Source organism: Geotrypetes seraphini, chromosome 3 (genome assembly GCF_902459505.1).
Source record: "Geotrypetes seraphini chromosome 3, aGeoSer1.1, whole genome shotgun sequence".
NCBI classification, from domain to species: domain Eukaryota; kingdom Metazoa; phylum Chordata; class Amphibia; order Gymnophiona; family Dermophiidae; genus Geotrypetes; species Geotrypetes seraphini.
This window is the reverse complement of record NC_047086.1, coordinates 233,425,915-233,440,023: the sequence shown is the minus strand read 5'-3', so window position 1 is coordinate 233,440,023 and position 14,109 is coordinate 233,425,915. Positions and strand designations below refer to the sequence as shown.

Sequence of the window (14,109 nt, the reverse complement as noted above, 5' to 3'; positions counted from 1 at the left end):
TATCAGGGTGTCTAAAAAGGAAGTATCCCTGTAGGGCAAGGTGCTAGATTCAGTAAATTCCAAGTTTTCCACGTTTTATTTAGATTTGATGTACCATCCATTGAGGGACATCTGAGCGGTTTACAGTTTAATATTATTTTAAGAAAAGTTGCAGAAGAGAGATAGTAGTGGGGTTGCAATGGAAAATGAAACAAGGTAAGCGAGAGAACTAAAATCATGAAATTCTGTATGTGTAATGTGTACACCACCTAGAACAATTTTATAGAGCGGTTTAGAAATTCCTCTCATGGCTACACCCCCTTTTCAGCTGCACGTGATAAAATGCAGGTGAGGTTCTTTATGGAACTGTGCACAAGCAGTTGCATGTGTAGCTCCAAATCAGTGCCAATTAATGCCAATAATTCATTGTTACTAAACTAAACTAAACCTTAAGTTTGTATACCGCATCATCTCCATAAAGATAGAGCTCGACACGGTTTACAGGTAATTCAATAAATGAGGGGAGGACATAAGAAATTAGAGGTTATGAAGAGGATAGTTAGCTTTACATTTTAAATAGATAGCTTTACGTTTTGGAGTAAAGCCAGGTTTTCAGATGCTTTCGGAATAATTGGAATGAGGCTAGGTTCCGCAGTGGGGCAGGGAGGTTATTCCAAAGCTCAGTGAATTTGAAGAAAAGGGATTTCCCTAATTTACCTAATGACTTACGAGGGGAAAGATAGTTTAAGTTTTTGGGTGGATCTGGCAGTGTCAGGTCTCGAAGAATTCCAGGATAGTGGAATTAGGGGAGGAAGAATGCCGCGTAGGATCTTGAATATTAGGCAGGTACATTTAAAGTGAATCCTAGAAATCACCGGAAGCCAGTGAAGTTTTGACAGAAGCAGTAAAACATCGAATTTGCTTTTTGCGAAGATCAACCTAGCCGCAGTGTTCTGGATCTGCTGAAGTCTTTGAATATTTTTCTTGGTTAGACTTAGATAGATGGAATTACAATAGTCCAGTCTGGAAAGAATGATTGATTGGACAAGGACAGCAAATTGTTGGCACTCTATTAATGGTTAATCCTCTTACCCCATTATTTTAAACTTAGCGTTTACCTTTACACACCTTTAGAACACAAGCATTTGCATGCATGACTGTTACGGGAATGCCAAGGAGGGTCGAGATGGCATTTTTACAACACAGCTGGGGCCAGAGAGCATGTAGCCCCCAAACTCCCTTTTTGAAGGCCTTAGTATAAATAAAGTACAAGCAACCTCAAGTAGCAATTGCTATTCAGACATTATGCAGTGAGATTCGAACTGCCGGCACTATATGTTTTGCTGCATCTTATACAAAGGAGTGACTTTTATGTTAACTTTACCAATTTTTTCAACGTTTTGGTCCCTCTGACCCAGGGGTAGGGAACTCCGGTCCTCGAGAGCCGTATTCCAGTCGGGTTTTCAGGATTTCACCAATATGAGATCTATTTGCATACACTGCTTTCAATGCATTTTCATTGGGGAAATCCTGAAAACCCGACTGGAATATGGCTCTCGAGGACCGGAGTACCCTACCCCTGCTCTGACCTATACTAAGGAGCAACTTATATTCCAGAAATTACAGTATGTTTTGATTTGTAGTTTGTTAATTAATCAAAATCCTTTCTTCTCCCTAGATGCGGGCTTGAATTATTATGTTTAATTTACTTGTATTTTTTTCAGTGGAATTATTTTGCTTTTGTGTTTATGGAAAATGTATATCTCAGAAATGCAAAAAAAAAAGACCCAAAAATCAAGTTCTCAGTTTATATTCAGGTCGCTTCCACACTCCCCCCCCCCCCCCCCAGCTGTAGTAGCATCAGCAACAGTATTTCTTTCCTCCACATGACACACCCCACCACCACTGCAGTGACCAGAATCTCTTCATCCATCTCCAGTGACCGGCATTTCACTCCTTCTCCAGTAGCCACTTAGGAGCGAAGTTGTGTATTGGGCCTTGAGCATCTGCACATACTCAAGGCCTGCAGGTTCTTGCCTACAGATTCAAGGCCCAGCACATCAGCCCAATACATAATTTTGTTCCTAAGCATCTGCTGGAGAAGGAGGTTAGGTAAGTGAAATGCTGGTCATCAGAGGTGGAGGAAGAAATTCCAATCATCAGTGGAAGGAAGAAACGTATGGATAAAAAAATGCCAGTCAAAAAATATATTTTTTGAAGGGGAGGCAGACCAATAAGAGCTTCTTTCAGGAGTTCAGAAGATGTAACATGTATAGATAGCTTATGAAGGTTGCTTGTATATTTATTTTAATCACACCTTTGGCATCCAATACAATAGAGCTATTTCTGTATCTTTCTGCCACATTTTCTTAGGCTCTGAGGCCCGGATTCTCTAACCAGCACCGATTTTTAGGTGCCTGTAGGTGCCCAAGCTCAGTAAAAAACAAAACAAAAACGCTGTTTAAACAACGTTTTTAACTAAGGGCTCCTTTTACGAAGGTGCGCTAGGGTTTTTAGCGCACACACAAAATTACCACGTGCGGTAGCCGAAAATCTACCACCTCCTAAAAAGGAGCCCTAAGTTTCCAGACGACTACAGCACCTAAAAAAATTGGTGCCAGAATCGCACCACTATAGGACCTGGTAGGTGCCTAACTCGGTAAGTGCCTACAGTGGCATAACAAGGGTGACTGGTGCCCTGGGCGTTGGCACCCCTCCCACACCCTCTTCTCCGCCTCCCCCTTCCCCACAATGCACATGCCCCCTTTCCCTTCCCCCGTACCTTTTTAACTTTCCAGGCACACGCAACATCACAAACTTGCTGCCCGCGTTGTGTCGGCTTTCACTCTGACGTCATTTCCTAGGTGCAGGGCCCGGAAAACACATCAGAGAGAGGCAACACAGACACAGGCAGCAAATTTGTAATGCTGCTTGCACAAGGAAAATTAAAGAGGTACGAGAGAAGAGAAGGAGCGCATGCGCACGGCAGGAGGGGGTCAGAAAGGGGCACGGGGAGTTCGGAAAGGAGGATGAGTGCCGGTGCCTCTACCAAGGGTTGTACACTGTCAAAAGCGCGTAGGACATTTCACTCCATCAAATGTGCGCACTGACAAGTGCACATATGAAGGGAGGGGAATTTGTCAATGGAATTGTAAATGTAGTGGGGGAGGGGTTTGCAGCAATAAGAGCGTGTCGGTATTGAACACCCTCCCCAAACAAGAGCGCGAATGTGTGTGGGGTCCTCCACACACACCCCCTCACACCCCTATAGTGAAAACGGGAACAGAGCGCGAGTTGTAAGTTTAGTGGGGGGTTCCCCTCCCCCTCCCCCCCAATAACTGCCCTCAAGTGCCCACAACTGCCCTCAAGTGCCACACAACTGCCCTCAACTCCCCCCACAAGTGCGAGTGTAGTGGGCGGGATTCCCCCCACCCCCTAGAGTGAAAACAAGAGCAAAAACGGTCAGTGCACATTTGTCCTGTGCACAAATGTCGGGGCAGAATTGTCAATGCGCCAATGACCTGTGCGCTTTTGATGGGTCACCACCAAGACCACACCTGGGATGGACCGCCGCCCCACCCCCCTTACTACGCCACTGGGTGCCTACAACTTGGATGTAGGCATCTGCATCGAGCTGCCTACCAGCAAGTAGGCATAGTTAAGGGTGGATTTGAGAGCAGAGTTTAGGCATGAATTGACTTAGGTGCTGATATTTTAGGCCAAGAAAACTCTGGTTTAATATACTGATGCCTAAGATTATGATGCTTACTGGTGCCTAAGTTGATCTAGGCACTGCTAGGTGCGATTCTACAAACATCGCCTTTGATTGACATGTGATAGATGCCGCTTTTCTAGGCACCTACAGAGTTAGGCACCAGTTATAGAATCTGGCCCTAAATGTTCCTGCCTTAGGGGCCCTTTCTTATGGGCTGTGTCACATTTCCAGCACTGGTATTCGCTACCGCAGCTTTATAAAAGGGGCCCTAAGTTTTATTATCCAAGTGTCTAATCATTAACCTACCTAGTCATTTACGTATCGAATCCGTGCTAAAGCGATTTAAAGCAAAATTAAAAACATTCTTGTTCTAAGATGCTTTTGGATAACAACTGTCCTTGCAAGGACTAAAACAAGTTTTATAGCTTTTTGCCCTTACCTATTGTTTTTCCCCTAATTATGCTCTTTTTCTCAAAGATTGTAGTTCTCACCCTTCTTTCCTAATTGTGTGTAGATAATATATATGTTTTGGTATGTGTTTACTAACCTCTCCTGGTTCTTTTTAGTAATTTAACTTTAACTTGTTGAGACAGAGATGGGAGAAGCTGTTACTATTTGGTTTTTTTTTCCAGGTACTTGTGACTTGGATTGGCCTCCATGAAGACAGGATACTGAGCTAGTAAGGATGTGGCCCTCTGACTCTTAAGCAGGATTAAAAAAGTGATCCTGTTTACTAGATGGACCATTGGTCTTATCCAGTAAAGCTATTCTTATGTTAGAGAACAAAACCAAAACCAAAACTTCTTCCTTACGGGTCCTACAAAAGATGGTGTCGTAGACAGGTATAAACCATGTGTGAGTCATACTATGAGTATTATAAAGAATGAGAACAATGGTGAGTGCAAGAGAAGAGGAGGTGGTTTATACCTGTCTACGACACCATCTTTTGTAGGACCCCTGAGGAAGAAGTGTTCGGGTCTGGTCCACGAGAATATAAGGACCAGTTTTGAGATTTTTTTTATTGTATATATGTGATATACGTTTTTATGACTTTTTAATAAATTCCTGCTCCTTGTACGCTCTATTGCAGTTTTGGCTTTGTTCTCTGCTTCGCATTTTTTCTACAGTTTTTGTTGGTTCTTTTTTGTTTTATTCTTATGTTAGCACATAAATAACACTTCCACGCCATTCCCTCTACTCAAAAACCCAATAACGCCACCACCAACAAAAATAGCACGTGATTAGCATGCACTGACAGGCAAATCACCGCAAAACACTTTAATAAGTTTTGCGGTAAGCTTTTTCTCCCATATTAAGCAAAAGCTAGCGCTTTACACAGTTTAGTAAACGGGACCCTACATTTTTTAAAGCACGCTAATGATCCAAGTATATAATGCATGCTCCTGTTGAGAAGAATGTCCTTTCCATGTCTACTTTCCATCAGAAAAGCCTACTTCTAAACACAGAGCACTTACATTTCCAGTAGTGTTGATGTCATCTACAAGTTGGTTGATTTTGGTCAGAATGTTAAAACCCTCATTTAAGGTATTCTCAATGTCTTTTCTGCCACCTTCTACAGCTTGCTTCTTTGCCTACAAGAAAAATGCAAATAAAGCTGAACAGGGCATGACAAAGTCTATTTCAAGATGCAGTGCTGTACTTGGAGAACAGGGTTTTTTTTTAATTTTAGACACTAGCTGGGCAATAATCAAATTACTAGCACTGATGCAAAATCCATGGGTACGCTTTACTTACAGGTTTTGTGCTGATAAGCAAAGGCAGGAAAAAAATCCCTGCAGAGATCTGTTCCTGCATGCAGTTTGTCCCTTTGAAACAGCATCCATGGTTCTACATGAATTAATTTGCTCCCCTGCCCTTAACACATTCTTGAGATCACCTCCAAACAATGCTGACAATAGTACCAGGTTGTTTACAGGAATAAGGAGCTAAATATATAAGTTCCTCTGAATATTGCTCTAAGGCACCTGGGCCAATCAGGCCTTGGACTTAGTGGGGATGGGCGGACCCACTATGCCTAAGGCCTGATTGGTCCAGACTTCTAGAGCCTGGGCCAATCAGGCCTTAGGCTTCGGAAGGATGGGCCGGGAAGGGGCGGGCCCGCCTCAATACGACGATCCCAATATTCAGAGGAACTTATATATTTAGCTCCTTATTCCTGTAAACAACCTGGTACTATGGGCAGGATTCTACAAACAGCGCTGGTATCGGCGGCCGCCTAAAAACGGCCGCCGATCGCATTGTCAATCACAGACTGGCGCTGTTTGTAGAACTGTGGCTTCTTGAAAGGTAGGTGCCAGAAGTCTAGGCCAGGGTTTTCAAGGCCTACATTTCCGACTCCTACCTTTCACGTGAATCACAGCTACGGAGGCGTTTTACGATGCCTAACGCCACTTCTGGTGCTAGCCACACCTACAGATAGCAGCCATATTCAGCGGGGAGAGTGTGGCGAAGTGGTTAAAGCTACAGCCTCAGCACCCTGGGGTTGTGGGTTCAAAACCAACGCTGCTCCTTGTGACCCTGGGCAAGTGACTTAATCCCCCCATTGCCCAAGGTACGTTAGATAGATTGTGAGCCCGCCGGGACAGACAGGGAAAAATGCTTGAGTACCTGAATAAATTCATGTAAACCGTTCTGGGCTCCCTTGGGAGAACGGTATAGAAAACTAACTAACTAACTAAAATAATTAGTGGATTAATTTATGAGAGTATAAAAGCAGTCTTGAATTAAATCACTCTGCTATAAGGACAGCAGCTGAGTATTGTTGATATCCATATTGTTGCCAGAGGACAGTAGCATATACATATAATTTAATGCTGCTGTGACTATGACTTTAGAAACATACCCACATGTAAATAGTGGATTTCCACATGTAAACATAGAAACATAGAAGATGACGGCAGAAAAGGGCTACAGCCCATCAAGTCTGCCCACTCTGCTTACCCACCCCCTGTCTATGCCCTAATGACCCAATTTCCTTATCTTGACCCTCGTAGGGATCCCACATGGGTATCCCATTTATTCTTAAAGTCTGGCACGCTGTCTGCCTCGATCACCTGCACTGGAAGCTTGTTCCAATGATCAACCACTCTCTCTGTGAAGAAATACTTTCTGGTGTCTGCAGCAGCCACTCTCTCCTCCTCTCCCTATTGGCTAAGGCTCTTAACATTTGCATCTCCTCTTCCTATAGGCTAAGGCTCTTTACACCTGCATTGTGATGTCATAGAACTTTCTGATTATAGAAACATGATGGCAGAAAAGGGCTACAGCCCATCAAGTCTGCCCACTCTGCTTACCCACCCCCTGTCCATGCCCTAATGACCCAATTTCCTTATCTTGACCCTCGTAGGGATCCCACATGGGTATCCCATTTATTCTTAAAGTCTGGCACGCTGTCTGCCTCGATCACCTGCACTGGAAGCTTGTTCCAATGATCAACCACTCTTTGTAATGTGTTTGCACTGTATTGAGTTAAGTGGATTTCATATATATACTGTGTGTAAAACCTATAAGGTGTTATTATACAGTCCTGGAAACTTTATTTGAAAACGTCAACGGTGAGTCTTCAGAGAGAGATTGTTTTGAAACGTATAGAATAATTATAAGTAATAACTCATTTGAACAATTTATTTGCATTTATATCTCGTATATTTTTTGTGTCACAATTTAAGGATTTATTTGGTGGTGGCACATGGAGTGAAATGTGACATAAAGGAGAGGTCAATGGGTGAAACCCAGCTTGGGACTTTCCCAAAGGAGGAGTGGGGGTGAGGGGGCGGGTGAAACCAGAATTCATTGTTGGATCCCCTTATACTGAATTCACTCCTTATTTTTGGAACAAATATAAATATATTTTTTCACAGATTTTAAATGTAGAGTTGCAAATGAGTGTCTATTAATAGTGATTCAAATCGTGAATAACAATCTATGGAGAGGGTTTTTGAAGTAGAAGTTTAGGCCCCGATTTGTTTAGGGCGTGCTAAAGTTAGGGGGCAGTACGTATCTTACCACCACCTAACTGACCAATCATAATGCACATTTTCTGAAAAAATTAGACACACCGTTCTAACGCGCTGCTCTCTCAGCTAAGGACATGCCTGTGACACATATGGACGCGATAAGTATTCTACAATGTTGCCCAAGTAAGACCTGGGCTTCAGTGTCTCTCTCTTATATTTTAAAGTTTTTAGTTATATTTAGTTGGGGGGCGCTAGTGGGCGCGTGCACGGATGGTAGCCTAGTGAACTCGCTCCAGAGAACTTCGCGCTTGTGCCTCGATAAACATCACTTTTTCCGTTTTTGATGGGATACATTTTTAGCGATTCCTGGATCTAAACATGTCAGCTTCAAAACCCGGCAAACGCAAAAATGCTGAGCCCGCCTCTCCGCACAAACTTTTGGCCGGAAAGTCGGAGGAAGATCTGTCCGCCATCATGGTTGAACTCCGTGGCATTCGCGAACTTCTTACTGAAACTAAAACTGATATTGCTGACATAAAGATTGATCTTACTAACCTAAATGGTGAATTCTCCAAAGCACTCTCCCGCATCGACAGCCTAGAAACAAGAGCTATGGCGACAGATGAATCACTGAAAATCTTGCGGCGCCAATCAGCACGTGTTGCCACGCTGGAGCGTGCACTAGAAGATGCTGACAACAAGGCCCGTCGAAATGGTTTTCGTCTGCTTGGGCTGGCTGAGGGGAGAGAAGCTTGCGATTTGGTGGATTTTCTGGGAGCCCTACTACCACAGGTTCTTAAACTCTCTGAAGATAAAAAATTGGAGTTTGATAATGCTTTCCGGGTACCTCACCAGCGTTCTCAATCTTCCAAGTTTCCTAGACCGATTGTAGTGACAATGCTGAGACACAAATAAACAGATAGAGGAACCAGTTCAAAAAATACTTTCCACTTTCAACGGTGCTCAGAATCCAAGATGGAATATAAGAACTCAGAGTTGGGGATTAACCCCTACCAGAACTCTTTTGGTATCTATCATTGCACCATGACTGCTGTGAAAAGTTGTTTTGAAACATTGAATACAATAAGTGATACTTTGTAACTTGCACACTTTCAAATTGCTTATAATGTATGAATGATTCAAGGTTAAGTAACTTAGCTGAAGATTGCTGCTAGCGTTAGTTTGGCTGGGTCCTGACGCGTTTCGCCTTACTGGCTTCCTCAGAGAACCCGCATACAATCTTGCATATTGTTATTTATCCTAAGAAAGACAGAAAAGTATGGTACATGTAAAATTGGGTATAAAAAACTCAAATTCATACCAAACTCTCGGCGCAGGAGGCAATGTACCTGGTTTGAAATCAGTGAAATTTTCTTTTCCTGTGACATGAGCGCTCAGCTGAGCACCCGATATTTATGCTTGAGAAGAGATGTCAATCAACTAGTGGAGAAACGCCCACCACTCCACTTCTTTATTCAGTCCCAATGGAGTCACTGTCTGCCAGTGAAAGATCCAGCTCTGTTCATGCTTCCAAAGCCAAGTTTGAGAATCACCTCTTCTCCTGCAATGAGCCACCTCTAAAACCAAAAATTGTAATTCATGTACTTGGTGCGGAACGGCCAACCAATGCTGCACAAGTGGAGCATTAATATCTCCCCTCCTGATTTTACTCATATGTTCGATGATGCGAGTCTTAACACTTCTGGTAGTATGTCCAATATAGAGAAGACCACATGGGCACAAAATCATGTAAACAACCCCTTGAGTATCACAATCTGAGTACTGTTGTAAAACATACTTCTTAGGTAATCTAGGATGACGAATGCATGAAGTTTCCAATGCTTGTGCACAAGTGGAGAGGACCCTAGTTCTGATTCTAGTAGTTCTACCATGTCAGGCCCAGTACAGACCCGGTCAACCTCTGTAAATTTTCAAGGGGTAGCCTCCCACAAAATGGGGGGTCCTCGGTCCAAAGGGAAACGGCCCCCGAAACCTTAATTGGGGTAAATAATGTCTTTAATTTATCTAACAGGAGTCTTTCTGTCAGTGAGATGGCGGTGTTGTCCAAGGGGTTGTCTTTTGTTCCATTTTCAAACTACAACCCATTGGACACTAGAATTAGTTTGTATAAACTTGTAAGGAAATGTAACCTTAAACTATTTTTCCAGGATAAGCCCAGTGATTCAGGACTTGTTGGGTTGTATAAACCCTCGACCTGGAATCCTCCTGGGGCCCTGGATCCGCATTTACAGGTCTTTTACAATCTGGTAGAGCAGGATATCGCCATTTTAGAACATCAGCCTTCACATATTAGGCGCAATATGTCACCTGAGATGGTGCAATCCTTACCATCCCTGTCTCAAGATGCGAATATTGTCATACGTGCAGCAGATAAGGGCGGGGGTATTGTAGTTCAGGATACTGAAGCTTATGTGGCTGAAGCCCGTAGACAGCTTAGTGATAGACAGTATTATCAAGCATTACCCCGCGACCCTACTGTAGACATTGCTGACCTTATCCACCACACTCTCCTGCAAGCATTAGAGAATGGGACTATCACAGACAGAGAGTATCGGTTTCTCCATCAAAAGTACCCTACTATTCCGGTGATATATTTTGTTCCCAAAGTCCATAAGAATTTCACCTCTCCTCCAGGGCATCCCATAGTGGCCGGCATAGGGTCCGTGTTGGAACCTCTGTCGGACTTTGTAGATTTTTACTTGAAACCTTTAGTCTCGGGTGCTAAATCATATATCAAAGACACCACCTCTATGTTAGTTTGGTTACAGGAGTCACACTGTATTCCTCAGGGGGCTCTTATGGCCACTCTAGATATTCAGGCTTTATACACTAACATCCCTCAAGATAGTGCAATTGAGGTAGTACGTAAACATCTTGGTACTTTACAGATGTCTAATGCCAAAGTGGAGTTCTTAGTCACTATTGCCAGCATTGCATTAAGACACAATTATTTCATATTTGATGCTGAATTTTTTCTGCAAATTCGGGGCACAGCGATGGGGGCCACTATGGCACCATCTTTAGCGTGTCTGTATGTATCAGATTTTGAGGAGTCTTTTATTTATTCATCTGTATACGCTTCCGAGCTTTTTGTATGGAAGCGGTATATAGATGATGTATTTCTGATTTGGACAAACACTTTGGAGATGTTTCACCAATTTTTGAGTTGGCTTAACACATGCAACCCCCATTTACAATTCACAGCAAGTACCTCATGTACCAATATAGCTTTTTTGGACATTCAGATTTCCATTCATGAGGGAGTTTTCAATACGTCTATACACCGTAAGCCTACAGATCGCAACACCTTGCTTCATTATGACAGTTACCATCCTCGTCATTTGAGGAATAATTTACCTGTAGGCCAGTTTTTGAGGCTCAGACGGTTGTGTAGTACCAAAGACGAATATAAACTCCGGTCTGTTGACATGTGGAATTGTTTTAAAGAACGTGGATATCCTTACAGTATTATAAAAAAGGCTTACAAACGGGCTTTATATGCCCATCGTACATACCTGTTGCAACAACCCCCTGCACAGTCTGAGTCACGCATGGTGTGCACGTTACCTTATTCATACAAAGTTTTCAACATCAAAAAAATCATCAATGCCCATTGGCACATTCTTCAGGTTCATGAATGTTTAGCACAACCCCCTCTTTTTGCATATTCCAGGGGAAAGAACTTAAGGGACAGCGTGTCCCCTTCACAATTCATGAGTACAGCAGTGGTGCCTGCAACTTTACCATCTAAAGGACATTTTAAATGTGGCCATTGCATCGTTTGTGCACAAGCATTGGAAACTTCATGCATTCGTCATCCTAGATTACCTAAGAAGTATGTTTTACAACAGTACTCTGATTGTGATACTCAAGGGGTTGTTTACATGATTTTGTGCCCATGTGGTCTTCTCTATATTGGACATACTACCAGAAGTGTTAAGACTCGCATCATCGAACATATGAGTAAAATCAGGAGGGGAGATATTAATGCTCCACTTGTGCAGCATTGGTTGGCCGTTCCGCACCAAGTACATGAATTACAATTTTTGGTTTTAGAGGTGGCTCATTGCAGGAGAAGAGGTGATTCTCAAACTTGGCTTTGGAAGCATGAACAGAGCTGGATCTTTCACTGGCAGACAGTGACTCCATTGGGACTGAATAAAGAAGTGGAGTGGTGGGCGTTTCTCCACTAGTTGATTGACATCTCTTCTCAAGCATAAATATCGGGTGCTCAGCTGAGCGCTCATGTCACAGGAAAAGAAAATTTCACTGATTTCAAACCAGGTACATTGCCTCCTGCGCCGAGAGTTTGGTATGAATTTGAGTTTTTTATACCCAATTTTACATGTACCATACTTTTCTGTCTTTCTTAGGATAAATAACAATATGCAAGATTGTATGCGGGTTCTCTGAGGAAGCCAGTAAGGCGAAACGCGTCAGGACCCAGCCAAACTAACGCTAGCAGCAATCTTCAGCTAAGTTACTTAACCTTGAATCATTCATACATTATAAGCAATTTGAAAGTGTGCAAGTTACAAAGTATCACTTATTGTATTCAATGTTTCAAAACAACTTTTCACAGCAGTCATGGTGCAATGATAGATACCAAAAGAGTTCTGGTAGGGGTTAATCCCCAACTCTGAGTTCTTATATTCCATCTTGGATTCTGAGCACCGTTGAAAGTGGAAAGTATTTTTTGAACTGGTTCCTCTATCTGTTTATTTGTGATTCCGTTTTTTGGAACTAGGCTTTTTTGACCTAACCCAGTCGTTTATATTGGAATGCTGAGACACAGCCAGACCATGCTTATTATGCAACATGCTAAGCTCCATGGTCCGATCACTTTTGAAGGTACCAAATTACTGTTTGTGCCTGATCTAGCTAAAGAGACTGCTAAACGGCGTAAACAATTTCTGGCATACCGTCCTAAACTTAAAGACATTGGTGCCAAGTATGGTGTTCTTTTTCCAGCTCGCATGAGGGTCACATATAACAACAAAACCACCGACTATAGTGACCCTGCTGCTCTGGCGGAGTTCCTTGAATCTGTTCAACCCTCTACAATTGATAAGACATGAATTTGAATATATGATTAGTCTATGGTCTCCTCTATATATACTTATTTTGACATGCTTTCTTTAGATCCTGCATATTAGTGATGTTTTACTTACTTACTTTGCATAATGTTGTTTTTTGTGGCAGTTTGGTTTACTGGTCTATCAGTGCCACTCACTTACCCATAGTTCTTGTTAGCTTGTTTTGTTCTATGCTAACTCCTTATGCTGATGCAGTCTGTGCCATGCATTATTTCTTTATTATCACAGGTTTACTGCCTTGGATGCTATAACTATATGTATCTGCTTTCAAATGTTCCATGCATCTCCTTTCATATATCTTCTGAATTATTTCAAATTTTCATATGTCCATAACTTGCTTATCTTTTAATGTTAAAGGTCTTAACAACCCGGTAAAACGAGTTAAGATACTGAGATATGTTGAAAGCTTTACTCCGGATATCATCCTACTTCAAGAGTCGCATCTTTCCATAACAGAGTCTGCTAAAATGGTATTAAAGGGCTTTTATCCGGTGTTATTCTCTGCTGCAGTACATAAAAAAGGAGGGGTGCTCACCTTTATACGCAGACGAACTGATTTATCTATCACCTCTCATACTAATGACAATTACGGGAGATGGCTAGCAGTGAATATCCATGTTAATGATTTGCCGATCAGTATAGTCAATATTTACGCACCAAACATGGACCTCCCATCCTTCTTTGATGACATCATGAACTTAACTGCTTCTACCTGTGGCTCACATTACATCTTAGGGGTGATTTTAACCTAATTTTGAACCCCTTATTGGATAGGAAATCTTCTGTTCCCTACCGCAAATCAAGATCTTGGTTCAAACTCCAAGAAATGTTGGAACATCTGAAACTGGGAGACCCCTGTAGAACTTTACACACTGAAGATTTAGATTACACTTTCTACTCAGCACCACATGCCTCATATTCACGTATCGACTATTTTTTACTCAGCTACAACCTGATGGCTAAGGTTGAATCAGCTACCATTGGAGATATAGCGGTGTCTGACCATGCTCCAATTTTTTTGACCTTTAACAATGTGGGCGCTAAGGTTGGCAGGAAAATATGGCGCTTCAACTCCTGCTTATTATCTGATGAAAATTTCATGTCAGTCATGCAGAAACACATCACAGAATTCTTTGAATTAAATCCTCCGGAAATCACTAGTTGGCCTACTACCTGGGATTGCTTCAAAGCATATATCAGGGGGATGATAATCTCCTATTCAGCCGCCAAAAGGAAAGAAATCCTGAAATGTGAAGCCACTCTCTTACAAAGACTGAGATCTGCAGAAGATATACATAAGGCTAATCCTAATGATACATCT

General features: G+C 42.3%; 1 protein-coding gene across 1 annotated transcript in view; it reads right to left on the bottom strand.

Moving 5' to 3' along the window:
• LOC117357257 (laminin subunit alpha-2-like) overlaps positions 1 to 14,109 on the bottom strand; it is a 466,835-nt gene that overhangs the window by 279,053 nt on the left and 173,673 nt on the right. The window contains exon 21 of the mRNA XM_033937630.1: positions 5,170 to 5,286. Coding sequence (XP_033793521.1) covers positions 5,170 to 5,286 — 117 coding nt within the window. The remainder of the gene's footprint in view (positions 1 to 5,169; positions 5,287 to 14,109) is intronic.